The 26,333-nt window shown below is 40.2% G+C and overlaps 1 protein-coding gene across 1 annotated transcript in view; it reads left to right on the top strand.

Moving 5' to 3' along the window:
• The window catches only part of LOC124292210 (FMRFamide receptor-like), a 62,766-nt gene extending 36,959 nt beyond the window's left edge, over positions 1–25,807 (top strand). The window contains exon 2 of the mRNA XM_046729263.1: positions 23,751–25,807. Coding sequence (XP_046585219.1) covers positions 24,089–25,216 — 1,128 coding nt within the window. The 5' untranslated portion in view covers positions 23,751–24,088 and the 3' untranslated portion in view covers positions 25,217–25,807. The remainder of the gene's footprint in view (positions 1–23,750) is intronic.
• Positions 25,808–26,333: the final 526 nt, after the last annotated feature.

Here is a 26,333-nt window from a genome sequence, read left to right as displayed (position 1 = left end):
ATTAAATGATAATATTACCCTCGTATGTCAACGAAATGGCGACTGAGGACGTTTCCATTTCTCCTTACGGAATTTCGGGACATTGCCTTCGTTCAAGTGTCGTGGTGATTCATTATTGCATATCCCACGCTTTTATATAAGTGGTGGAAGAGGATATAACCAGACAATAATGCCTTTGCAAAACATTAAACAAGTGGACGAGGATAATGGGACAGAAAATATATATCCTCAGATTCTCACCATTATCCCCACAGATAGCTGCTTCTTAAACAGTGAATTTACATGATCATAGATGAATTTATATACAGACGCAAAATGATCTACATTATCTATCATATTACGTCAAGATGATCAAACAACGTTTGAAAACACAGGATCTCTATATTGAGATCAAAGATTCCGCTGTGATTTCACAGTCTTGCGTTAACTTGGAAGGTAACATCGTCTCTTCTGACGTGGTGAAAACCATCAACCTCTCGAACTTGTTCATGTGCTTCTCTCCCAGCAAAGTCCAACTAGGCTCCATGCAGGTAGCAGAGGTACTGTAAGTCCCCATGGTCCTTAGTATGGTGATCAACCTTCAGTTGCTGGTGATCTATAGCCCGCTCTTATATTGTCCTGTTGTCTCTCGTGATATATTTTTATGATAGCGTACTAGTTTTAAATTAAGAGTTGTGATATTCTAGTAGTTTTACATTCCTTCGATGGCAGGTTTTTACGTTATACATTTATTGAATTGAATATTGATATCAACTGTTCTTGTCACGATATGGCTGCAATAGTGCCGATGTGACGTTAAATCTTAACTCACTCACTCACTCACTCTCCCAGTAAAGGAAAGCATGCAACTAGTGCCGCACATTCAACGTACCAGTACACCTAAATCTATGTTCCAACTGACCGCCTCCGTGGTGAACTGGTTAGAGCGTCCGCCCGGAGAGCGGAAGGTCGCGGGTTCGATCCCCGACCGCGTCATACCAAAAGACGTTAAAATATGGTACTTGTTGGTCCCTGCCTGGCGCTCGGCATTAATGGGTACAACAAGGACTGGTCGGATCGGAGTCAGTATACTGGGTCTGAGTGGGGTATTCATGCTTCACTGCGGCATGATATCTCAGTGAGCTAGCACTATAAAACCAGCTTCAGTCTGGGCTAGTACAAGCAGCCGCACATACACATACACACGCATGCACGTCGTCATATGAGCGAAATATTCTCAAGCACGACGTTAAACCCAATTTCACCTCACCTCACCTATGTTCATACTGCTCAGAATCCGTTGTGTCCGACAATACCATGAACATGTGTTTTTTAATCATTGTCTCTTGGTGATGGGACATTGGTCGGGTGTTTGTGAAAGGTGAACGTATCCTGAACCACCGTTGGTGCACATACACAACTATGCTAGCTATTCACCCGGACCAGCATAGGAACCCACACGATGACCTGACTGATGGCGCGGGGACGGGCGTGCGTCCGTCAACTGAAATGATGATCATGGTGCATATGCCCCGGAAATCTAGCGACATTACAGCATACATTTGCAATTACATGATTTGTTGTTCAGGACGTATCCTTGTAGTAGGAGGCCTCCACTAGCTAATATTTAACTAACACCCCAACACTATATTCACTGGATGTTATTGGTTTCCGTTTCTACTCCGACTCCGTCAAGTGGAGAGCTAAGTGCACATGTATGCTCTAGCAGTGTATGAAATAAGCCAAAAACCCAACCAGACATCAGGGCTGGTAACTTCAAAATGTTACCAGCCAAAACTGGGTTTAACCAGACCAGACACCAGACCAGATATGTATGGAACATGTAAAAGTTTTACCAGACCATCGGGCTGGCTGGCTGTAAATCTAGACCGTCCGTCAGAAACCCAACCCGTCTCGGGCGGTCGAACGGGCCTTATGTCATACACTGGCTCTAGACAAACGTATTGCACTCATGTCATATATGTAAAAGCACAGGGATGTTGGGCCACTGGAGACAAATCTTGCTTTGATCGCACATCATGTAACTGATCAGCTTACTGTGGGATATAGTCTCGAGCTGATGCAGGTCACAGGGGACTCACTAACCTTGAAGTATATTCAGTGTGAATCTGGGCTAGAACGCACCGTCATTGGGTTCCAGGCATCTATTGGTCGCAACTCTACACGATGAATCGAGGAGCTGTAGACGATCACTGGTTCATGTACTTAATCGAATCATTTGTAATTTGCATGAAAGGAGCGTGAATGACTTTCCAAATTTTAAAAACAAAACAAAACAAAAAAAATAGTTTAAGATGCCGAATTTCATATAGGGTAACTAAACAACACGCAGTAGTTTTCTGAAAACAATTTGACAAAACTTAATATTATTAATATGGTTCTCTTTGTTGAAGAACTTGATTCACTCTGTGACATTAAAGATTTTTATCAGTCAAATATCAAAATGTCCTGATCTGTTCCTCCAAGCAGAAATATGTACTGTGTAACTAAGCCAGTACGTTTGTTTAGTGAAGACAGATTTAGATCCTGACGACCGAATGTCCTCCCAGTCGATAGATTGTAATAAAAACAGCAACCATCAATAGTCACATGGCGGGGATTGTGAACATTCGCTGATTGGTTCAGATGTAAAAGAAAAGTCAGTACCTAGTGTCACTTATAGTCGGCATGGAACCACTTTAATTACCTGCGCGATGCTATCTGTAGTGCTTGTAATTACCAGAAGTAGTGCTGGGTGATAAAGGCACTTATACTACAGTGACATTAACGAGATATGAACATACAGCATTTAACACTCTCGTGAACAAACATTCACGAACAAGTCATGGTGCGAATTGAGAGTATTGTATTGACATTACTTTGTTTTCATTCTGCATCTGACAGAAAATGGACGGATACGGTTCGGTGATGGGATTATGGCCATTATCTGATTTGTGCATGGCTGCGTTTGTTTGTTATAGTAACACGGCTGGTTGATGGGCGTTGTATGAACTACAACCTGAAAGTGTAATTGAGTTGTACATGATATGATATGTACTCTGTAACTTACACATTTCTGTCTGCAATAACGTGTGTTAAACGGTTAACACTCATCCAACCGACGCGAAATCAGCAAGTTCACATTAACTGTAAACAGACCAATGAAGAAAACCGCTATATCGTTATCCGATTTACACCAAAGTTTTTTACAGATCAGTTGTCGCTAAATCAAGATTAACAAAACAGTGAACTTTACCGTTCTAGTTTTCATATATGATTAGGAATAGTCTTTATGTCTCGTAGTATACCCCAGGCCATCACTACTTAATTATGTCAAGGGGCTTCTATCAAAGTGTGTCATATCAGGTTTGGGTGAAACTGTTCCACCAGTGGCACCCATCACAAGCACGTGCAAAGCAAGACAAGAACTCCCCTGAAAACAGCAGGGTGGACATAACAAATGTAACATGATCAACTAATGGAGTCCAACATATCTTTGGTCGTATTTCATGCAGTTGTGTCACTCTGAATAGCGATGTGGCAGTCACGGAACTGTATCAGATCATCGCTCTACCCACAGTTAAGTTTTAGTTAGATGCAAACAGAAACAGATCAGCAAGAAGTGAGCTCACCCTATACCCATGGGGATGCCTGCTTGTGGTCTTAATTCCCATTTCGCCCATAAGGAGAAACTCCGGAATTTGCGCTAACTATGTTCTCAGTAAATGTCGTATGACAGACATATGATCTCTCCTTTGAAAGGTGGACACTTCGCAGTAGATACACGTAGCTACGATTTCGTGTATGATGACCAGATCATACACATAGGCAATAGCCTGTTTGAAATCGTACTTGGTTGCATTTATTATTATTGCATGTACTCCATTTCTATAAATAAGACATATTAATCTGACAAAGCTAAAAACTCTCACGGGACCGGGAAAATATTATGCTTTCTGAAACATGCTCGAAAATTCCTGCAGGAGAATTCCGCGTGTCAGGTGATGTTTTATCTCAACAGGACTGGAGTTGTAGTGTTACGTAGACGTCACGTGCAGTCTAGAGGATTGTAATGGTTATACATGGCACGTTGTACCATCGAGTAGACGGTACCAATAGGTGGTGTGATGGCATACACAGAGTATGACGGCTATTCGCTGTATGACAGATGACATGTGTTGGACAAAGAACTGGTGGATAGTCTAGTATACTGACGATTAGTAAGAGGCGACTAACGGGATCGGGTGGTCAGGCTTGCTGACTTGGTTGACACATGTCATCGGTTCCCAACTGCGCAAATCGATGCTCATGCAGTTGATCACTGGATTGTCTGGTCCAGACTCGATTATTTACAGACCGCCGCCATATAGCTGGAATGTTGCTGAGTACGGCGTAAAACTAAACTCACTCACTGACGATTAGGCTCAAGTTTTCAGATGTATCCTCAGTTTGGAATATTTGGGTTTTGTACAGTGAGTGATCGGGTTTTGTTACGCTGCCTGAACTGTATTCCAAGGCCTAGATTTTCGAAGCTCTCTCAGCGCTAAGATAGTCGTAAGTTAATGTTAATGTACGGCACTTACGACTATCTTAGCGATAAGAGAGCTTCGAAATATCTAGGCCAAAGTCAGTCCACTGTTGTGCAGGTCTCAGAGTCAACGAATTACAGGAAACCCACGAGCACGAGAACCTGCATCATAATCGAAGATAAACGGTTTCCGGTGTGGCCATGGGCGGCAGATCTGCTCAGCGTATTGCTGTGTCTAAGTATGGCTGTGCTCCGTGCCAAGGTGTTTGGTATAGACGTTGTGATCTTGATCAAGAATTTGTGACCTGTGCTGTTTGATGGTCTTACACTCCACATAGGATCATCTTGTCATCAAGTACATGTTGTTGTTAATGTTAGTGAGTGAGTGAGTTTAGTTTTACGCCGCATTCAGCAATATTCCAGCTATATGGCGGCGGTCTGCAAATATCGAGTCTGGACAAGACAATCCAGTGATCAACAACTTGAGCATGGATCTGCGAAACTGGAAACCGATGACATGTGTCAACCAAGCCAGCGAGCCTGACCTGACCAACCGATCCCATTAGTCGCCTCTAACGACAAGCATGGGTTACTGAAGGTTCATTCTAACCCGGACCTTCACGTGTAGTTGTTAATGTTAATCTGCTGCTTGTCACATAATACTAGGTATATATTCCCCTCATTACTTATTTGAAGTCATTGGTAGCTTGATAACGTTGTAAGAATCTACACCCAAACTTCGCTCTATTCAACAAACAGGAAGTTGTTATCCATAAAGTCGTACAGTTTATTATTGTCTCTCCAGCTTCTAGAATGTCGATCAAACAATAAAGAAACGTTCCCAACCTATTTATATAACTATCTGGCCGCACATCTATTGTCTGGTGCCATCAATATGGCAGATACTGTCGTTGTCAGAGACAACGAGGGACACATCCGCCACTGAGTTCATTACTGAACTGAATATCTACCGAAAACCAATACGTTTGACAGCTTCATGAAAGCTGGATTAAACCAACGTGTGTGTTTTGGAATTTCTATTTAAAGTCACCGATATCACGTATAAAGAGAGTGCTGATGTCGATGTAGAATCGGGCACGTCATATTATCTATATTGATTTCATTACTGATGTAAACAAATATTTATCCATATTTTGTATATTAAGTTGGTTGGGGTTTTTTTGTGAAATACAATAGCTCTCCTCGAGGTTCGTCGTGTAAGTAATTCGAGATTTGCGCATTAGGTACAGACTTGTTAGACATATGATGCTGGTGCAGCCGTTCCGGACGTAGATGTCTTAAAGTTCTCGCCTCAAGGCATGTCTACATGGGTTTGTATTACCTTGGGAGGGACATCTTTATTTGGTGGTGTTATGGAACCTACGAACGCGCGTGTATCATTATAGAATTATATATATACTGAAAAGCAAAAGAAACGTCGTAATATTTGAAATTTCATTTAAGTATCAATGGAGTATTTGAACCTAATTTTTTTAAATATATACCGGAAGTCAAGTTTCAGTAAAACATGTATCGTGGTCGTATAACCTGTTTTGTCCAAAAAAGTATTGTTTGAGATTGAGGTTTGAAATGGGTTTTTTGGGGGGGAAAGGAAAGAGTTCGCACAAACACAGAAGTTATGGCTAGGTTAACGAGAAATCAACGACAACAAGCCATTGGGCGTCTAGACGCTGGTCAACGTGCTAGAGTCATTGCTAATGACTTCAATTGCAATGATGTACATTTTATCAAACATTCCAGGAGAAAAGTGGAGAATTGACAATACGAAGGAGTATCTACATCTAAATGATATTTTAGCACGATACATTACATAACACGTTGTGTCACTAGCGTTATCCCTTGAATCAATATGCAGTGTTTACAGCACAATGCCGGCAAATGTGTTTTTGTACCGAGCTGTTACAGCATCTATAATCACTGTTTTCAATACAGAGTTTTTATCAAATATTTGATTGAGGCCGTAAGCTAATTGAAAATATTCTGAAGGGAAATTACCACAAATCAATATCAGTGGAGTGTTCTTATTCATAAAAAGAATATTGGATTGCTTAAGAGATCTTAAGTCTTAGCAAATTCTAAGAAATACCAAAGATTGTTCATAAATCTTTAAATTGTCTTAGTCATATTCACAAAAATTATTTAAGTACTGAGAGTAGTCGAGTGGATTTCTGGTGACTTTGAATATTTTTCAAAATAGCTGCCATTCGCAGAACGGGATAAGTCACCTGGGGATGTTCTAGGAGTTCAGGGCGGTATTCGAAATGAATGAAGCCGTTGCAAGACAATTATTCGTTTCCACACCATCTGTGACACATCATCAGCGCTTTACGAGTAACAGTTGCACAAGCTATCGCTATAACAACAAATTTACTTTTCCCTGCGCATAAATACAGATGTTGATAAAGTTCCATGTGTTTCCCGGCCCATAATAGGAAAACATCACACTATGCAGCGCGATACAATTTTTTGGCTTTACACATTAAAATAAAATGCAGCACAGAGATTGGGTGGGTGATTCTGGCACAATCAGGTTGATAAGCCTCATCATTAGCTCAGGGCCCTTACCCCCTGTACACGCAGCCCCGACAGCAATTGGGATTTCCCCAAACAAGCGCTACCTTATACAACCCACCAACTTTCTACGGGAAGCCTTCACAAACTGCAGCCTTCTCCATTACCCACAGTGCGAAGTGGAGAACTCGGGTACTCTCCTGATCTGCTTCAAGGGATCAGCTGGTACCAAACCACGGTCTCCGACAACAATGGGGAACTTGACGGTGTACTGAACAACCGCGTCTGTGCCGATTTGATGCGTGACTTCTCTTGGTTGACACTCTTTTCTGTGGCGTTAAGCAGCACAGAACTACGCAACACCAATATCGGCAAGAAAACCTTGGAATGGCGTGTTTTCTTCTTACTTCTTGACATGTTTTTCAAAGAGCTCATCATAGGAAGGAAATGTGCAAAAGAGGACATGAAGAGTCCCCCATTGACCACACACCACCCTCCTGTCATTGTATATATAAGTGACTCAGAGTGACATTGTATATATTAAGTCGATATGATGCTTCGTGTGAGGGTGTCAATATCACTGTATACCTGTGTCGCCCAAGCCTGAAAACGATTACGAAAGCACTGGTACACTTCATTGCGAGCGTACAGCTCTTGGCCTAGATTTTCGAAGCTCTCTTAGCGCTAAGATAGTCGTAAGTTAATGTTAATGTATGGCACTTACGACTATCTTAGCGCTAAGAGAGTTTCGAAAATCTGGGCCCTGAACTCCTGATTTCCTCAAATCAACCTTAAGTTTGTATTCTAACCATAAAGTTTCTTTATCTTCCTCTAACCTGCCTCCCGTGTGTTTAGACCTGACCTTCCAGTAATGAATATTTTACAACTGTGCACACCGCATGTGCCCCGGGCAGGTAGAAGGTAGCCTGATTGTCCGCATGTGCCCCAGTTAGACAGGTGGTAGCCTGGTTACCTGGTTAGACAAGAGAGATACCCACATATGTCTTCGAAGATAATATTGACATACGTTGTGACGAATCACGTCCGACATCATCATCAAAGGCTACTCTAACCAGACATATTCGAATATTGGAAGGAGTTATGCAGACTGGCGTTGGCAGTCATGCATTAAATAATCTATTGCATTGCTTTCAACATCAGCTTACTCTAGATTTCCAAAGAACAAGATACTACCTAAATTAATCTTCAGGAATTTCCAGGAAAGGGCGTACACAAATCTGTTTGCAATATATCACACGGTGAGTGTTAAGGACTCGGCTTCACGTATATCACCCTTTAAGCATTGGGCATTAGAACCGATCGCGTAACCACCTGTTTCCCCTCTGCCACCTCCTACCTATAGTCCCATGTTTAACTTTGCAGACAACGGATTAGAAGAGAGTACGAACATGTTTGCGTTAAGTTGAATAGAAGAACCTCTTCCGGTTGATTTTGATGCTTCGTGTGATGATTACCGAGCTTTACAGTTCGACTGAGCTCCAAGGAAGTATTTTGATTATGGCTTATGCACTAAGCATATCAAGTCCTTCTTCCTCTGTCGATTTACCCCAGGAATTTACTCATTGCAAACAGTCTGATCTCATGCTCTAATTCTTAGTAACTAGCCATATTTATAGTCTATGAATCTCGCACATCCACGTTGTATTGGTTTGGCTGACATGATATCCAGTGTAAACCGCCATCTAATATTTTACTACCGGGGATCATATATACTGATTGAACAAGCGATCCTTGAAACGCGGGGCTATTTAAAGGCTTGACTGACAGCCTTTAAGCTGCTGAACACTGTATGAAGACACGAATTGCATCAGTGTGGGCAATTTGCGAGCTGATTGGAGGTGTGACCCCGCACACTATATGATACCTAGAGAAACAGCGACTTTCGTCTGGTGATGTTTAGCAGAAGAGTGTCTAGACTTTTTTAGGTCCCGTTATCGTCTATATACATATACCACTGGCGCTCCCTGTAAGCTGCTGTCTGATACAAGTCAACTGCCTTCACTCAAAACTGATGTAGTTTGGTCTGTGCAAGATAGTCAGTTCACTAACGTGTATAAAGAGCATGATGTTTATTTTCTTTGAATGGATTGTTTTCGTTATCTGTTTGTCTCTCGCGTGTTTTTCATTACCCTGAACTGTTTTCAATGAGGGGCACGCATCATAATTCCAGATTCCATTATGATTCATTTCAATTAAATTATGCTCATGGGTTGCGTGATGTCTGACTGATCGGGTGAGTGGGAGCGAGCTACTACTTAAGTTGAATTCCTCATAACCAGCTAACCCCCATATGTGTAATGTTACGCCTTTTCATGATTTTAAATTATAAAAAAATCCCTAATATCGACGAAGTTGTTAAACTTTGGTGTGTAGAGTAAATAAAAGTGTTTATTCACTGTGGTTTATTATCCACTGAAACAAATTCCATTCGGCTTAAAAGGCAACAATACGGTGAAACATATATAATGGATCACCCAAAAATAGTGGTGACACCAGGTGTTCGAGAAAAGTGAAATCATATGCTGCCCTACCCGCAGTATGCTCCGTTCACAACCTTCCGATGTAGCTCTGCGTGTCCAACTCACTGCACCGCGATAAACGACAGGTATCTAGTATGTGCGTAGCTTAGGCTTTTCCTTAAATCTCCCACAGTCAGATTTAACACCCACTAATCAGTATAATATTGTATAGTCTCTTTAATGTCAAACCAACCCAGGACCACTTCAGTTATCTCTTATTAAAACATAATATATCTTTGGACGTCGACTCTATCTTAAACACGAATAATTACCAAATAGTAATGGTATCAGGTGCTCGCGAAAAGGTGGGGTGCTTAATTGTCACCAGTGGCACTCGCTAAAACACATGCAAAGCCAAGTAAAGACTTCATCTGACAATGCCTGGAACAAATGGCAAATATGAAATTAGCGAGTTGCGTCAACATCATGTTGGCCAATGTTTGTTTAATATCCTCTACATGTCTTCCTGAAAACCTTCGGAAAGCTTCACTGAGATCTGATAAATTTAACAATGGTCAAACAAGTCTGATTAAGAGTCACGTGACGCTCTTTGAAATCTTTCCAGAAAGAGCATGTTCGATTGCACCTCAACTTGTGTGACACCGCAGGATTGATCTCCCAGATATGATTCGACATTAAGGGAATGTACTCTTAGAACAGCTAACGAAACAAAAGGAGGATCTGGATATTACGTCTTGAATGGCTTTTTCCATGTAATGTGCAATTACACGTCTCCTTTATTACATGTTGATCGTGAGTCTGTCTCATTATTACACTGTCACTTGAGACGCGGACTACTGAAGTTAAACTAATATAGCAGCTTCTTTTCCCTTTGTAATTTCCACTGTCACCTATTCGCACCAGAACGGCACCAACTGTCACTGCAGTTGTCGCCCACAGACATTGGTTCTGCGGTCATCTGTGACGAACATTAATTATGCCGAAGTAGTTGCCGTATTTACGCTTTGCGGGATTCTGGAAGAATGTGATGTTTTCTTGCAGGTGGTTGTGTGTTGGGCTTGTGTGTAATGCGTCAGCTCTGTGACGTCATGTTCAGATTCAATGGCCCTCATGCTAAATTGGTCATGTCCCCTGCCCTCATACTTCAAGACTCCTGCTTATAAAACCTATATTCACTCACCCACACACTGTTTGTTCAAACATATGGCCTTGTTTGAATCCACTTTACAGATAACTTCAGTGCATTTTTCGAAACTTAAAAGACTGGGCGCTGTTTCTTGTCCACTTACTTGATTAAGTTTTAGACATGAAAAGTTGTGGTAAGCATACTCGAGACGTCTTAAAGAGTTGTATGTTTACGATACAGCAACCTTTATCTTAGAACACGAAGGTAAGACATACTAATTGTGGAAACACGGTAAGTGTTCCCCAAACAAGGGACGTCATTAAGTAACAGGAATCGTGGACATAAGAGTTCTCTTCGGATAGCCTGCATCCGCTGTCGTCTAAACTCTCTACCGGATGTATTACATCAAACAAGTTAAAAGGAAGCAGAATAATGTATTAGGTCGCTGGCTGAGATAATGGGGAGATGCTAGGACTGTTATAACAGTGTAGACGTCTCTTCTTGTAGTCATCAGTCAACTTTCTGCAGTTGAAGCATTTGTGTCATCAAGATGTCTGACGCTGCATTGTCTGTTCCTGAAGTAACTGAACCCCCACGGGTCTGGACTTAGGAAGACTCTTTACAATAGATACATCCACAGTCTGAGTTCTCTTTGGCATTCCGTTGTCGTTGCTGTATTGTGCAATATACACTCTATATGATTGCGGCATGTGAATAACGCACAGTGGACCAGACCATGACTGTTGTGACCATCGTCGGATTTGATGACAAGCAGGTCATCGACCAGATCATCAGATCCATCAGCAAAGGTTGGTTACATTCCTTATACATATTTCACATCAGAGTTTAAATCTTCGACATATGAAGTCATACGTAACAGTTCAGCTATACAGTGTGGTTTTATAAGAAGAATTGTTGTATAATGAATGTACTTTCTCGTGGGACTGATTTGGCCAGACTCGACTCTATTGTCAGTATATTTCCATTGTCAGATATTTCCCGCACATCAACTATCTTGTTAATATAATAAATGTGTATTGGTTTGAGGTAAATAAATGAAGCTTATTGTTTTAACTTACTAGTGTCGAATTTAAATTTTTGTGTTGCCAACGAGAATCATCAACGAGTCTCGTCTTCTTACGGTGGTCTCTGACGTAAAGTCACATACATCTCTATTTACGTCCGGAGAGAATTAATTCAAAGTGTCCAGTCTACAGAACATGTACCCTACGTGTGTTCCGATTAGTGCACAGTGTGAGTCAGTACTTGTGTCTCAGACTCCACCTTCACAGAGTGTCTTGCAGTTCCGGTATCAACGCTTCCATTGAGGCTTCACCTTTGGTGCAGGTTAGATAAAGACAGTAAATATATACTATAAAATACTTTCAAGTATGAAAAAGGCAACATTTACTTACAGAACATTTTGAAATAGTATCTCAGTGACGTAAATGATAACCTAATTAGTACAACACACACGAACACAATTGTACCGACAATGGTGGCACGGATGTTCACGAAATGGCAAAACGGAAGTTCCCGATATAGACGGTCCAGGTGTTGACGAAATGGAACGAGTGTACCCGACATTGTCCACATCATCTGCCCTATATAAGGTGAATCGGTTACTTATATTCCCGGGCGAAATCAATGCTAAATTTGTCGGAAGGAGGATGTCGCCTCCTCTGTTCCAGTAATATCCTCACCTGTTAGATAATGTGGGGTGCGGGAAATCAGTAGTACAATGAATGTAAGAAAAGGTTCATAGTTGCGTTAATTAGAGGAATGTAAGTGGTAAGCCCATGTTTATAAACCTGGTGTTAGTTTAGTTTTGTATCAAACTGTGCTGGTATCTGAAGGAGTGATGTGAAACTGGGTTCAACGTCTCGTTCAAGGTATAGTTAATGAGTATACTAACCTAAGTATTCGTATAGCATCGGCACGAAACAGTTGGATGAACCAGTTTGAAGTTCTAACAGACAGAATCAGCTTAGGTTGGTAGGTTAGTTGTTTGGTTGGTTGTTTAACGTCGCACTCAGCAATATCCAGCTATATTGAGTTGGTCTGTAAATAATCGAGTCTGGACCAAACAATCCAGTGATCAACAGCATGAGACACGTGTGTCAACCAAGTCAGCAAGTCTGACCACGTGATCCCACATAACGGTAATAGCTATGTCGTCATCATGTGTATGACGTTAAGCAGTTAGTGACAATAGCGGGAGACGTAAAACGTAGTCATGGGGCGCGGTGGGCGAACTGGCTAAAGCGCCAGGCTAGTGATCCAGCGAGATTGAGGTGACGGGATCGAGCCCACCTGTGACCGGGTGTAAAAAACCTTGGAGTCAACTTTGTGTGTAGACTCTTTCAGTGTTGTCACAGTGTACAGTACACAACCCTGTGCACTTAAAAGAACCCACGAATCCGTTGGTGTATGACCCAGTTGCGGGTACAGCAACGTGCAGTGAACTTGGACAAAGTACTGTGACTATGTGTCCCAGTCCACCCAGCTGTGAATGGGTACCTCGTAAGGATGGGAATGCCACAATAACTCGGTGCGCCTAGTTGCTGCAAGAGTTGTATACTCCCCAGGGAGTTGAGATTGACAATACGATGTGCCGTTGAGATTGACATCCAGTGAACGAGGGAAAAAACAAAGCAAGCGCAAAGAGTCCTTTGCGGAGATTTGCGCTATATAAATGCTATCCATTATTATTATTTATGGGCGACAATAAGGTTACGTTCGTGACGTCATCGTGTTTTTGACGTCATAGTTAGAAACAATAGTGGTGGACGTGCATGCATTATGGTTTCAGTGCACAAATACATACTGAGTTACATTGAGAAAGGATTTTCTTCAATGACGTCAAACGACGACAGAGAAGTCATACACGTATAATGATAAGGGGGAATAACTCCGTTATGCGTAACACTAGGTCAATGTAACTCAAATCACTTGGAGGGAATTTGTTGTGGATACGGACGCTATATTTTCGTTATTTTATGTTCATGGTGAACTAAATTATTCAAAGTTCCCCAATGTGAGCGGATGCAGTTTGGTAGTTTCACAATTTACAAGAAGAATGACAACGTATTACATGTGAAAGCACGTAATAGCGATTTGGATGGCCCTATCCGATATATAAGTAGGTTCTTAGATTCCCATATTCTCCTGTTCGTGTAGATGTAATTTGACTAATTTTGCATCGTTATTACCAGAATACTAGCCATATTTTCAAATGTAATGAAATTGCTGAAAATAATACAACATTTTAGTTGACGTCATTGCTTGTTTTATGCATTTTGCGACGACGACATTTGTATGCTGATTAGTATATATCTCACCTAATTTCCATTAATTGTATATCTCGGCTTCTACGTCAGAATTTAACCCTCTTTAGACAAAACATAAAATGACTGATTTTTCCATTTAAATAGTGTCCTGAATATATCAACAATTAGACGGTTTGACAGCGTATCTTATTGTGAACAACACGCGCACCTGTTTGGCATCAATTTAACGTAAATAAAAATAATATTTCACAACACCCGAATATTTTGTTTGGGATAAGAATTTTGTTTGTTTATGATTATGTAGCTATTTCTCATCATACGTATGCAATGAAAGATGCAAAAAGATAGCTTTTTATATATGGAACTATATTTTAGAATATGGATGTAAGATTTGTCCGAATTAACACATGAGATGGTATATATATTTTTCAACAATTATCCTATAAATGTAGTTAGAGTTTGGTATCCTGTCATCACAATATTATTTAATCGAATATGAATTGATTATATTATCGAAAACAATGATAGAGAATCATAAAACGTTCCCAACAAACGCGCACCTAGCCGATCAATATGCGTCATTCTTTTGTCTATAAAACGACACAAAATTATGCAATGAACAAGACAATTCCTTTAAATATGTGTGCATGTACATTTCATACCATAAATAAATAATTTTCATTAATATTATCAGTTTTACATATAAGGCTGAATTAAATCACCGTTCATTAACCTGTTCATATGAAATTGCATTATTAGTCCAAATAAATTTAATATTGTACATCATAGGAACTAAAGTAGTTGCAGTTGTGGCTACGTTTGATCTTCTAACCCTTGTGTAAAGGTTTAGAATATGGAGTTTTGCACAAAATATGTCAGTTTCTTATGTAAATATGATTCAAACAATCAAATACTTTCAAAGAATAAAACACCGTAAACCCTTTATGCACGTATGATATGATATTGAACAAGGCTAAATGTAGATGCTGAAGTCAGTTTCATGAAAAAGTATCTGAACTATACGCAAAATATACACCATAATACTGACAGTGTAATCGGAAGGATTGGGCGATTGTGTTTACTCTTGTTCAACCGACCTTCACCTCAAAGAAATTGCCTAATATGTAGAACAATGTTGACGTATGACATCACTACCGCTGACCGATTTCTTACAAAATGGCGGCTTTGCTGACAAGGGTACACAGGATTTTGCGAAGACCCTTCCATTGATTCGAGATCGTTTGTACATAAATATGAGATGTAAGTAATCAGAATGATTCTGACTATCTGTGTATTGTTATATGTTTTTATCGTTTTCACTATAAGTAGGAGAAAAAGCCAGAAATGCAGATAATTACCGTTGTCGTTCTGCGTGATTTTGCATCAGTCATGGCGTCACGCTGCACGGAAACTTTGACAATTTCTTATGAATTATCAAATCATTGCATTGTATCTATTTATAATTTCCTATTTCTTGCTACAATACTCTTTCCATGCATATTCCAAAGGTATTGAGCCATTGCAAGCAATGAATAGACGGATGAATGTTGAAACATTTCAGAAAATGGTACGCATTCTAAAATCGGAATTTGTCTTTATTTACATTTCAGAGAAGCGCAGTCTTTCAAGCACAGCGTTCGTTTTCACACCCAATATGTTTCGTCTCATTTTATCTAGACAGTTGGTATTGGTGACACAGACCAGTTGCAATTTGATTCTAAAATGTATGGGGAATTCAGTGATGCATTTTTCAAAGCTGAATATGAAATATACGTGATGTAATAGGCGTCTCAATACCGGCCTTCGCGAAACGTGATTTTGTAAACACTATTCTACCGCGTTCGTGTAAGTGCATTTTCGAAAACATCCCAACCGATTCTAGATTCATCGGCAACGTTTCAGAATTATAATTAGCGATTTCATGTAAAACTGATATCAGTGATCATGAATAGGTATTTTTTTAAATTCAATACTCCCAGTATTTATCCGATTTTCACATTTCAAAACATACAGCAAATAACGCTGTGAATCGCGATTTCGTACTGTGTCAAAAATGGCGACATTTTCGATGGAGCCTATTTTGAAAGGTCATTTTCAGCACTTGAGCTTTGTCTAAAATAATAGTGGATGGTATAAAGAAACAGGAAATTCCCACCAGAATTCAAAACTGTGAAGTGTATTTGTGTGCTTGGGATATTTTTATTTTTATTGGACTTGAAATTGAGGGTTGAAGGGGAAGGACATATATGTCCCTGTGGCATCAAGGGGGTTAACATCATTTATTGCTTATACACCTGCAGAAATCACTTATGTATATATATATATATATATTTGTATTATCTACATTATTATGCTATTGACGTCATTGTTAGAAACAATAGTGGTGGACGTGTATGCATTATGGTTTCAGTTCACAAATACATTATATATTGTAATAATACATTACTATCTTTCCGTTTCAATGATAAACAATTACGGATGGAAAAAGAACAAATGTTCTCATTGTGTAAAATGTAATTACAAAAATCACATTTGCTGAGTGTAATCACTTCTCCCTGAAGATAAAAGTGAAACATGTTGGAGAAGATCCGTGTCGTGTGATTATTTCAGAAACTTCTTCTTATATATGTACTACTGTACACTCGGTATTCTCATCACTTTCTTTATATATATAAATTGGTTAGGTCTTGATGTAACTAACGAAATGGAAGTCATTGACGACGTAGGCTGTGAACCAATGAAGGAATGGAAAAGGAACTTTTTGGCCAAAGTGAAGTGAACAGTTATATAAATATATATAACTGTTCACTTCACTTTGGCAAAGCCAGTTGGTATTTGAAGATGGAAGTGGATGCTTGACGATGATGAGTTTAGACACAGATCATAGGATCCTCTCCAACCTGCCTGATTCTAACAGCTGAGGAAAGATTTATTCATTCGCGTAAAAGGAAAGTAATATTCCCTGCTGAATCACCAGAATAAAGATCGCGTTGTTCATTATCAGCTCTCTTGTCAGCGTGCAAGCATGTTATCACGGACATCGTTGATAGTGCATGCTTATCAAAGCATTCGTAAAACGTCACTTCTCGGCTGTGACCTGTACATCACCTGCCAATCAATTTTACGGACACCGTCACGATTATGTCTAAAGATGCACTTGGAAAGCAGACATTACAAGGGTAATAAAATAAGATAACATGACAAGCCCACATCGTGGAATGGAACCCTAGTGCTTTAGCATGTCTATTAAAGTAATTAATTCTATTGGGCTAACATGGCGGCGTGGGACCGGGGGCGCTACATTTGTTGCTGAGGACGAAAACGCATGATGGTACTAGGTCTTTGAATGGCATTTAGAATTGATATTAAGCATAAGGAAGAGAGTTTTATACGACCTGGACAACCGAGTAACGGGCATCTGTTTTGTCACTGTTCCTATATTGTAGATGTTCACATGCAGGGCGATGGTAAATGCACTTGTTCATGTACATGCACGGTGGGATTGGTCAGGCAAAATAGTTCCTTTTCCATTCCTTCATTGGTTCAGACAAGATTGACAAAGACTAGATATAAAATTACCAGTGTTTCTGGAACCTTTGCCACAGCCAACGTCGTCAATGACTTCCGTTTCGTTAGTCACATCAAGACCCAACGAATTTAATACTCAAACATGTCGTCAATAATAAGTTATAATATTACCATTGACGTCCGCTTCTTACGTTCTCGCCCATAGTGAATTTAATTTGATGGGACCCCTGCGTGTGACTGAGTGTACATTTCTACTTTGCATCATATCAATGTTTTCATGATTCAGCAAATTTAAAAACCGTTTTTTTCTATTTTCTAAAACAAGCTCTCTATCTGTAACCACGTCCCCTAAGTGCAAGTAGACCCTGCAAATGTAACTATAAACACCTTTCAGCAGTTTGATCATGTTAATCTCTTTCTGTATGCATCGTTCTTATCAGAGCACATTGATAGTCCAGTGATGTGAGGCTCTCGGTACCAGCTTCAGAATAAAAAACCTTCGAATTATCTGTTCGACTTTCCCTGCACACTTTGCTGCTCAAATGTGGCGTCCATAACCCCAAGCCATAATTAGTACAGCGTCCCACAGTGCCAGGCCATGCCACACCGTGATGGCAGATGGTTTTATGCGAAACGAGAATATTTTATAGTTTTGGACGATGTAACCCTGTGATTTGTGTAACACTATGTGTCCATGTTTAGATATATGTGACATTAATATTATATCTATGACATGTTTTAATGATATTTATACACATTTGAATACGAACGTATGTTTCCTTAACATCATAGGATGTAATACTCAGACGACATAATAGTGTATTTCATTGCTGTTTTCCACCATAATATTGCTGGAATATTGATAAAAGCGGCGTAAAACTAAACTCACTCACTCACTTATTGCTGTTTATATGTGTTTACTTCAGACATAAAACATTTGCGGGAAAGGGATGCCTTATCATATTGTTAATGGTCACAAACAATTCAGAGTGTACAGTACAGTAGACTCCAGGAATTATATGTTATTTGAGGTATTTGTGGCTTGTGACGTATGCAATACTTATTATTACATTCTTGACTGTAACACTTATGCAATGTGTTCGTCAACTGACTGTGATTACAGATGATTCGGTATAAAATAAGTCTGCAGGTGTGCTTAATGTGAAGCTTTGATACACCAAAAAACATTCAATTTGTTAGTATTTGAACATTTTACAAAGCATGTGATGCTCACGCTTATCGGAATCAGCTGTCGTGGCCGATATGTGTTAATTCAAACTGAGTAGTTTTGAAACCAGATCGTTGAGTCCAACCTGTCAACCGGTGTCATCATCAGAGTTACGTATGAGGTATGTCCGAAGTGTCCATTGACAGGACACGCATGTGTCTTTCTGTATAGCCCGCTCGAGTCGCTAGCCTCAGTCACTGTGAACGGATATGCCCACAATCATCGACACGAACATGAAGGACTCAGATACATGTCCCATTAAATTTTTTGTGGAACATCTTCTGATTCACAGTTACATGACCAAGCTTCAGATGATGATAAACTGCATCCCTTGTTGAAATCCTAGGAAGATATTAGCTGTCCAGTATGCAAGCCCCGAAACCTTCCTGGGGTGGTGTTTAGATAACTCAGAGTCGTTATCTGTGATACAATAGCTGATGTCAACTTTGCAAAGTCCTTATCACGAGATAATGACTTAATACTTTCATCATAGAGGAGGACGTCTAATATGCAGGAATATTGAGTTCTTGAAAATTGCGGGGGATAAATGACGAGGAGAGCATTAACTCTAATTGAAGTGCAACCCTATTCTTTCACATTTCTATCTCAAATTCACGTCCATATTAAGTTTAATTTAGAAGCAACGTGTTCTTAAGTATGATAATAACCTAACTTGACTTGGTTACAAATCTCAGTTATAAAATCAGTTGTGTCAAGTTCCAACAGCGACATCTCCGCTTCCTGACAGGGTAATTCTTGTGCCGCTCCTGCTACAAGTGCTATCCCCCATGGAGCAGGAATAAATGAGCACAGATAGTTCATCAACTATGAAAAGTGTTCAAAAGTCGTTTTAAAATGAAATCACTATACTTTTAATGCCATAATGACTTGAGCATTATCACGTTTAATTGGCCAGCAAGACATATTCTATTTACAGTAGTAAACTGGAGCTATAATGTCCGACATTGAGAAGTAGGGTATGTTGAGCATGTGGCACTGTGATGAAACGTTTACATGCAAATTACAATCGTTTTTTGCCTTAATCCTGTATAACAAATGTAGCAATTCGAGAGTTACGTGAAGCTGCTGTCGAATATTTGGTCCATATACATTCAGATTTAGCTGCAAAAACGGAAAGACTCCTTCAAGATTTCATTTCCTTATATCCAAACTTATCCATTCATATGAATAGCTTTACCAGTTCTCTCTTCGGGGGATTGGAATTGACTTCGTTAGAGAAGATTAATGGCTACAGTAGCCTGTTTTATTGTGTGTAAAGGATCACCCCCTACTGTAGTAGCGTTCTTCTAACATGCCCTGTTACAGCTGGAGAACATGCGTCAGAGAAGTAGGGAGAGGCAGGTGCGTGTCGGTATGACCACAAAGCAGTTGTATTGACAGATCGATGGACATGTCGGTACAAATGTATTGGCATCGGCACAACTTTCCGGTAATTTCAGCTGAATGGTTAACCACATTGGTAATTAATCGCGAACGTAATAAATAGCTTGGATGTTAAGGTTGGGTCTTTATTCGTTTGGTCTTAGATTTAGAAGTTTATAACGGCAGAGAATATAAAACATCAAAGAAGCATGATTATCCAGGGGATGGTTTGCTTTTTGTTGGGTATAACTGGGTAGGTGTAGATAGGTCGGTGACATATGTACTGTGTGGTCGGGTGCTCAGTTGTCATATAAAAATAGCGCACTACTAACGAGTAAATGATTAGGTGTGTTGTTTGGGGGTATTGGGGGATAGCGTATATTCTAGTGGTTAAAGCGTTCGCTCGACACCCCGAAGACCGGGTTCGAGTCCCTACATGGGTACAGTGTGTGAAGCCTATCTCTGGTGTACCCCGCCGTGATATTGCTGGAATATTGCTAAACGCGGCGTAAAACTCAACGCACTCACTCACTCAACCCATGCACACATATTCACATACACACATACATAATTACACATACTTATGCTTGTGTGTGGTGACATACATTCGGTGTATATATGACGTTTAACGCAAACATGCATGAACAAATGAGTATGTTGAGGAAGTAGTATTACCCAAAGCATATTAGATCTCTTCTTGTAAGTTATGTCAGGTGGAGCATATCATAGCTGCCCTTTTCGCGAACACCTGGTGTCATGAATGGTTCTCACTGATATAAGTACATATATGTGACCGCTATTGTATTTATATGGGATCTATTTTGCCGATGAGGGAGATCGGGCATCATCCGCCGTTAGCTTTTTGTATTAGCAGTGAACAGGCGGGATTGCATCTCGCAAAATACTTGCTACATCTGCTACCAACATGGATACAGGATACGAGCATATGCTAATGGATGTCATAAATACATATGTGCCGTTCGTAGATATGACTCATTATCTCCCGTGTATAAGGATTATTTCTAGCGCTGGAGATAATTATCAGATGTCTTGCTTGTGTATGTTATCAAAGCTTTATATATGAAGATATTTTGTTGATATTACACTGTCAGTGCAAAGTAAATACGAACCTTTGTCTTGATATGGGAGATAACCCAAGTTACGGAGTCGTGCGTGGCTGCGCTTCCAGGCGCCATTTAACAGCCTCTTTAGAAGCAGTCATCGTAAACTTAGAGATGCCACCTATGCTCACGTAGAATCACCCCCTACTGCATGATGGAACCGCTGGTAAGGCAAATACGAAATACACCTGAATCGTCCTCAAGAAAACAAATAGAAAGGGTATCATATCTTTATTCCCAATGTCGATATGAAAATACATATATATTTTCTTCTTGTTGTTCTTCTAAAACGATAACAAAAAGTTACTGACTGACTGACTGAGTTTGGTTTTACGCCGCTTTTAGCAATATTCCAGCAACATCACGGCGGGGGACACCAGAAATGGGCTTCACACATTGTACCCATGTGGGGATTCGAACCCGGGTTTTCGGCGTGACGAGCCAACGCTTTAACCACTAGGCTACCCCACCGCCCAACAAAAAGTTAAGCGCCACTAGCATTACAACAAAAGTAAACAGCCGTGATTAATGAACGTGGATTTATACGTCATTCCTTCTCTAGTATGAGATTGTTCTGTATTGATCTGATATCCTATAGGTGACTGGGACGGTGGAGTAGCCTAATGGTTACAGCCTCCGCTCTGAATACATGTATTTTTACAGTTGAAAGAGATTTCGCTTTTAGAGTCACATCTATACATTACATGCATCCACACAAAACAAGAACTTATCGTGTTTGTAAGGCACTGAGGCAATACAAAAATAAATAGGAGATAAGACATAGCCTTGGCTACGCCCACTTAAAGTTTGCAATTAAACCGTTACATTGGTAATACTGACTTTGTGATGTTGTTTAGACTAATAATAATACTATAATAAGTCATCTTCTATAGCGCACAGTCTCCAAACACCCAGTTATTGCTTGCGGCGCTTAATCAGAATCTGATTCTTATTACCCCGGATAACCCAAGCTGCCTTTTAGGCGCTAGAAGGTTATAGTCACATGACTTTATCCAACCGGGTATCCATTTTCGGCTGGGTGAACAGAGGCAATTTGAACAAACTCACTTGCCTAAGGTGAGACCACATGCATCACATGTGCTTCTTTGTGGGACAGGACTGAAATCCTAGAACCTCTCAGGAGTCAAGCTGCCAAACACGCCCAAGGATTGTCCGAGCTCGACGTTGCTTAACTTCAACTGATTCGTGACCTGAGCACTGTGCACAGGACCACTACCAATGAGATCTATGGATGTTTTGGTGAATACAACACTATTTATCCATGCTCCGACAAAAAGTGCAACAGATACATTCACTGTGTCTGCACACTTCGATGTTATCCTTATTTTCATTCACAACTCTGGCAGAAGCCAACATGACGAGAACTGATAGTGACTTTTATGTATACAAATGCTCCACCACACTGGTGGCCAATATTGTTCATGCACACTCCGAATAGCAACATCTCTGTTGTTTTAAAATTAGTTTTAAGCGATATAAAAGTTCAGATACAGAATTAAGTATTTCTTTTCATAACATTCTAGCAACAGGTGTCGCTTTTTATGTTGTTTATGGGGATGGTATTTTGATGTTCAATTATTCAAGCGTTACCCGGTCAAATGTAACATTTGTTTCTCTGGTACTCATTGAGTAGATTCAAGATACTGTGAGATAATCAGCTAGTTTTGTCGTAACAGATATATAACACAGGCGTTGAACAAAAACACAATGTATATGTACAATAGTAATGTCGTGGTTGAAGGTGTAAAAAACATGACTCATCACACCGGACTTATTTGCCTGGCGGGTTCAACTACAGCTGCAAAAACAAATATATGCTTTAGTTAAACTTAGACCTTTGAACCTAGATTGCATTTTTTTAAATAACTTATGTAGATGTACATGGTGTGGCAGCAATATTTCATTCAGCCTGTACCAATGATCGGCCAGACCCTTTGTTTTTAAGTATTGTTGTGCAGGACTGAAGCTGTTGTAAAGTGTCATCTCAACGTTTCTGTAAATAGAATTGATTCAACAACCGCTAATGGGTAATGCACATAGAAACATGTAAAAAACTCGTCGCATTATCAAGAGTATTAGAATGTATTAGAAACATAAATTTCTTCTCAAAAACGTGAATGTTTGCGCAGCACGTTATCAGGATTACAGGATGTCTAGCTTGATCGGATTGGAATTGACGTCTCTTCGTGTGTTTGTTTCCAGTCTGCCATCATCAGGAGAGTCAGAAGCAGTCTTTGCAAAAACTGCTGGTGTTGTGTTATGCCTAAAGGCGGAACAGTTTTAATGCTTTGGGATTATTGTGTAGTGGGATTTACCGCGGCCATGTCGGTAAATTGTTACAGGAATTTAAACTGCCGTCGTTAGCAATGTTAAAAACTGGCACAACATGTTTCAATTGTGTATCCTTGCTAATCGGTAGCTGACACTTTATGTTTCTTATTTGGGTGACTTTTGTCAATATTGCTGAATTATTTATGTGCCAACTTAACATCCCACTCATTTGGATATTTCAGGTAGCCATGACAAAGATGCACCGCCTTGCGAGAGGATGCCAGAAAGTCTTGGATGAAGAAAATGCGCTGCACCTGTAACACAACGGAAGATCATCGAGGCCTTGTTTATTCTCCTCAACGGGCACCTGCTGTTACGTTTGTCCACGGGAAGATGGCTCTATGTTAAACAGAAGACATAAATACCACCCACTCTAGTAGATCCGAAGGTTTAGCTATCTGGGGATGGAGATTCGTGTACTTCCAACTGAATGTGCTGGATGTGTACTGGATATCAATTGTGAAAGTTGTTGATATTGCTGATCTAGGAATTGTTACATCTCTGAAACCTGTCAACAAACATGGAGGTGAATGAATCCCAATATAGCCTTTCTAGCTCCAACAGAACCGAGCAAGCGGACTATGAAGTGTATTTCTTTGTCCTTACCCATGCCAGATCGTTCAGAATTGGAGGTCTTTGTGTCGCGATTCTTGGATTCATTGGAAACACGTTAGCAATCATCGTCCTCCAGAGGAAGAGAATGTGGTGCAGCACTGCATACTTTCTCATCCTTCTAGCTCTGTATGACAACATAATCCTCATAGCTGCTATCTGGCAAAGTGTCTCCTACTTGCAGAGTAACAGCGACACAAGCATTGTGATCCACAAGGTGGCCTATGTGTTATTCATCCCTGTAAGTTACATTGCCCAAACCGGAACAATCTTTATGACACTCGTGGTGACCATTGAAAGATATGTCGCCGTCACTAAGCCGTTCAAAGCTCGCATCATATTCTCTCTTTCATCAGCGAAGAAGATTTCATTAGGAATATTTCTGTGGTGTTTGGTGTACAATATTCCTCATTATGTTGCCTTGGATCTATCCTATACCACTGTGACAAACAATGTTCATTTGTCAGAGTTTGGAAAGCAGTATGTGTACCAAAAAGTTTACAGCGTTTATATACAGCTTCTGGCGATGTACGTTTTACCGTGGCTGGCAATGACTGTGTTTAATATTTTATTACTACGATGTGTTAAAAAGATTACTATGATTCGCCATAATTGTCATTCCAAGAGTGCCGCTGACGATGGCCGTCGGCTAACTTTGCCGGTCATTGCCGTGACGACGGTATTCTTCCTGGCATATCCATTCCCAGCATTCGAGGACACTTTCTGTAAACTATTCGACCCTTCAGAGGTCGGCTTAGATGACACATGTGGAGTTAAAATGAAGATATTGTTCGAGCTGATTAGTGATATAGCCAAAGTGTTGAATTCTGCAGCCAATTTCATATTCTACTGTTTACTCGGCCGGAAGTTCAGGAGGACCTTCCTGCATCTTGCAAGCAGTTGGAGACGTCGTATGTCAACTGTGGTGGCCAAGTCGTCCATGGCGTTTGACAATCAAGCGACACTGTCGAAAGCAGCGGCGTCAGTATATTTGGACAGAGAGCTTAGTCTCCGTCACGACATCAACGATGTGTAAGGAGACTCTACTCAACTGTTCAATGGAGAGGCACAGCCAGACAGTGCTTAGGGAGTAATTGGCGCAATCTGTCTGAGAAGATACGGCTTACTTAATCACCTTAATTACATAACACAGTCTGAAACCTGTGAAGTGTATGTGGGATGGTGTCAATGTTATAATTAACTACACTGCTTATCAACAGTGTCGTCATCATTTGCATCCAGTCTGCTGAGACGTAGACGCTTCACATGACAGCCACACATCATTTGAGGGCGGGACCTGCACGACACACAACGTCAGGGTGGCAAGTGTATGTCTATCTTATGATGGTTTTCAGATTGTCAGATCGAGTAATATCTTTGTCTTATTTTCAAGACATGGTGATACTTTATTTTCGGATCGGAATTTGTATTTTATGATAATAACTATGTTTACATTTTAGAAGCATGTCGACGCACGTTGACTGTTGCCTGCCATGGCATCTTGATGTCAAGGATAACTTGTATCCTGGGCTCTTATATATGCTCGCGCTCAGTGTCATAAAGCACGTGTCAAGCTTGTGTGTCATTCGTCATGCTGAGGAATAATATTATTAAAGAAAGAGAGAAAGATACGTCTTCAGTTTGCTTCTTTATATCATGTATGTGCGTATGTGTGTGTGTGTCCGTCTGTTTCTCTCTATCCATAATTACCTGCTGTACATTAACTAAAATACCATGTCTGAATCAATTTGACAGCATATCTTATATCAGTGTGAGGGTTCCCTTGGACTTTATACTCCAACTCAGTTTCTAAAGTTTCCAGAGTGTATAAAAAGTACATGTATGTCTCAAGTTTCGTATGATTAGGAAATCGTTATCATATTTAGGACGAAAACTGTAGATAAATATGTAAGAGTTATTTAAGTATGATATACTCTCCCAAAATGAAACGCATGGGTGTATTTGCACGAATTGAATCTGCTAACTTTAAGTGCGATAACACAAATTTCACAGTATAGAAGATAAAATGTCCCATAAAATGAACAGCTTATAAAATGTTCAATAAGGGAAGGCGTCCGTTCCAGGTGGACGTTGTCTTCAATGTATTTTGTGATCGCCATGAGCCCTCCAAACTGCTCAGCATCGTTTCGGCA

This window comes from Haliotis rubra, unplaced genomic scaffold (assembly GCF_003918875.1).
Source record: "Haliotis rubra isolate DU_JTF1 unplaced genomic scaffold, ASM391887v1 Scf51, whole genome shotgun sequence".
NCBI lineage: Eukaryota > Metazoa > Mollusca > Gastropoda > Lepetellida > Haliotidae > Haliotis > Haliotis rubra.
Note: the sequence above shows the minus strand (reverse complement) of the source record. Positions and strands in the feature narration are given on the sequence as shown.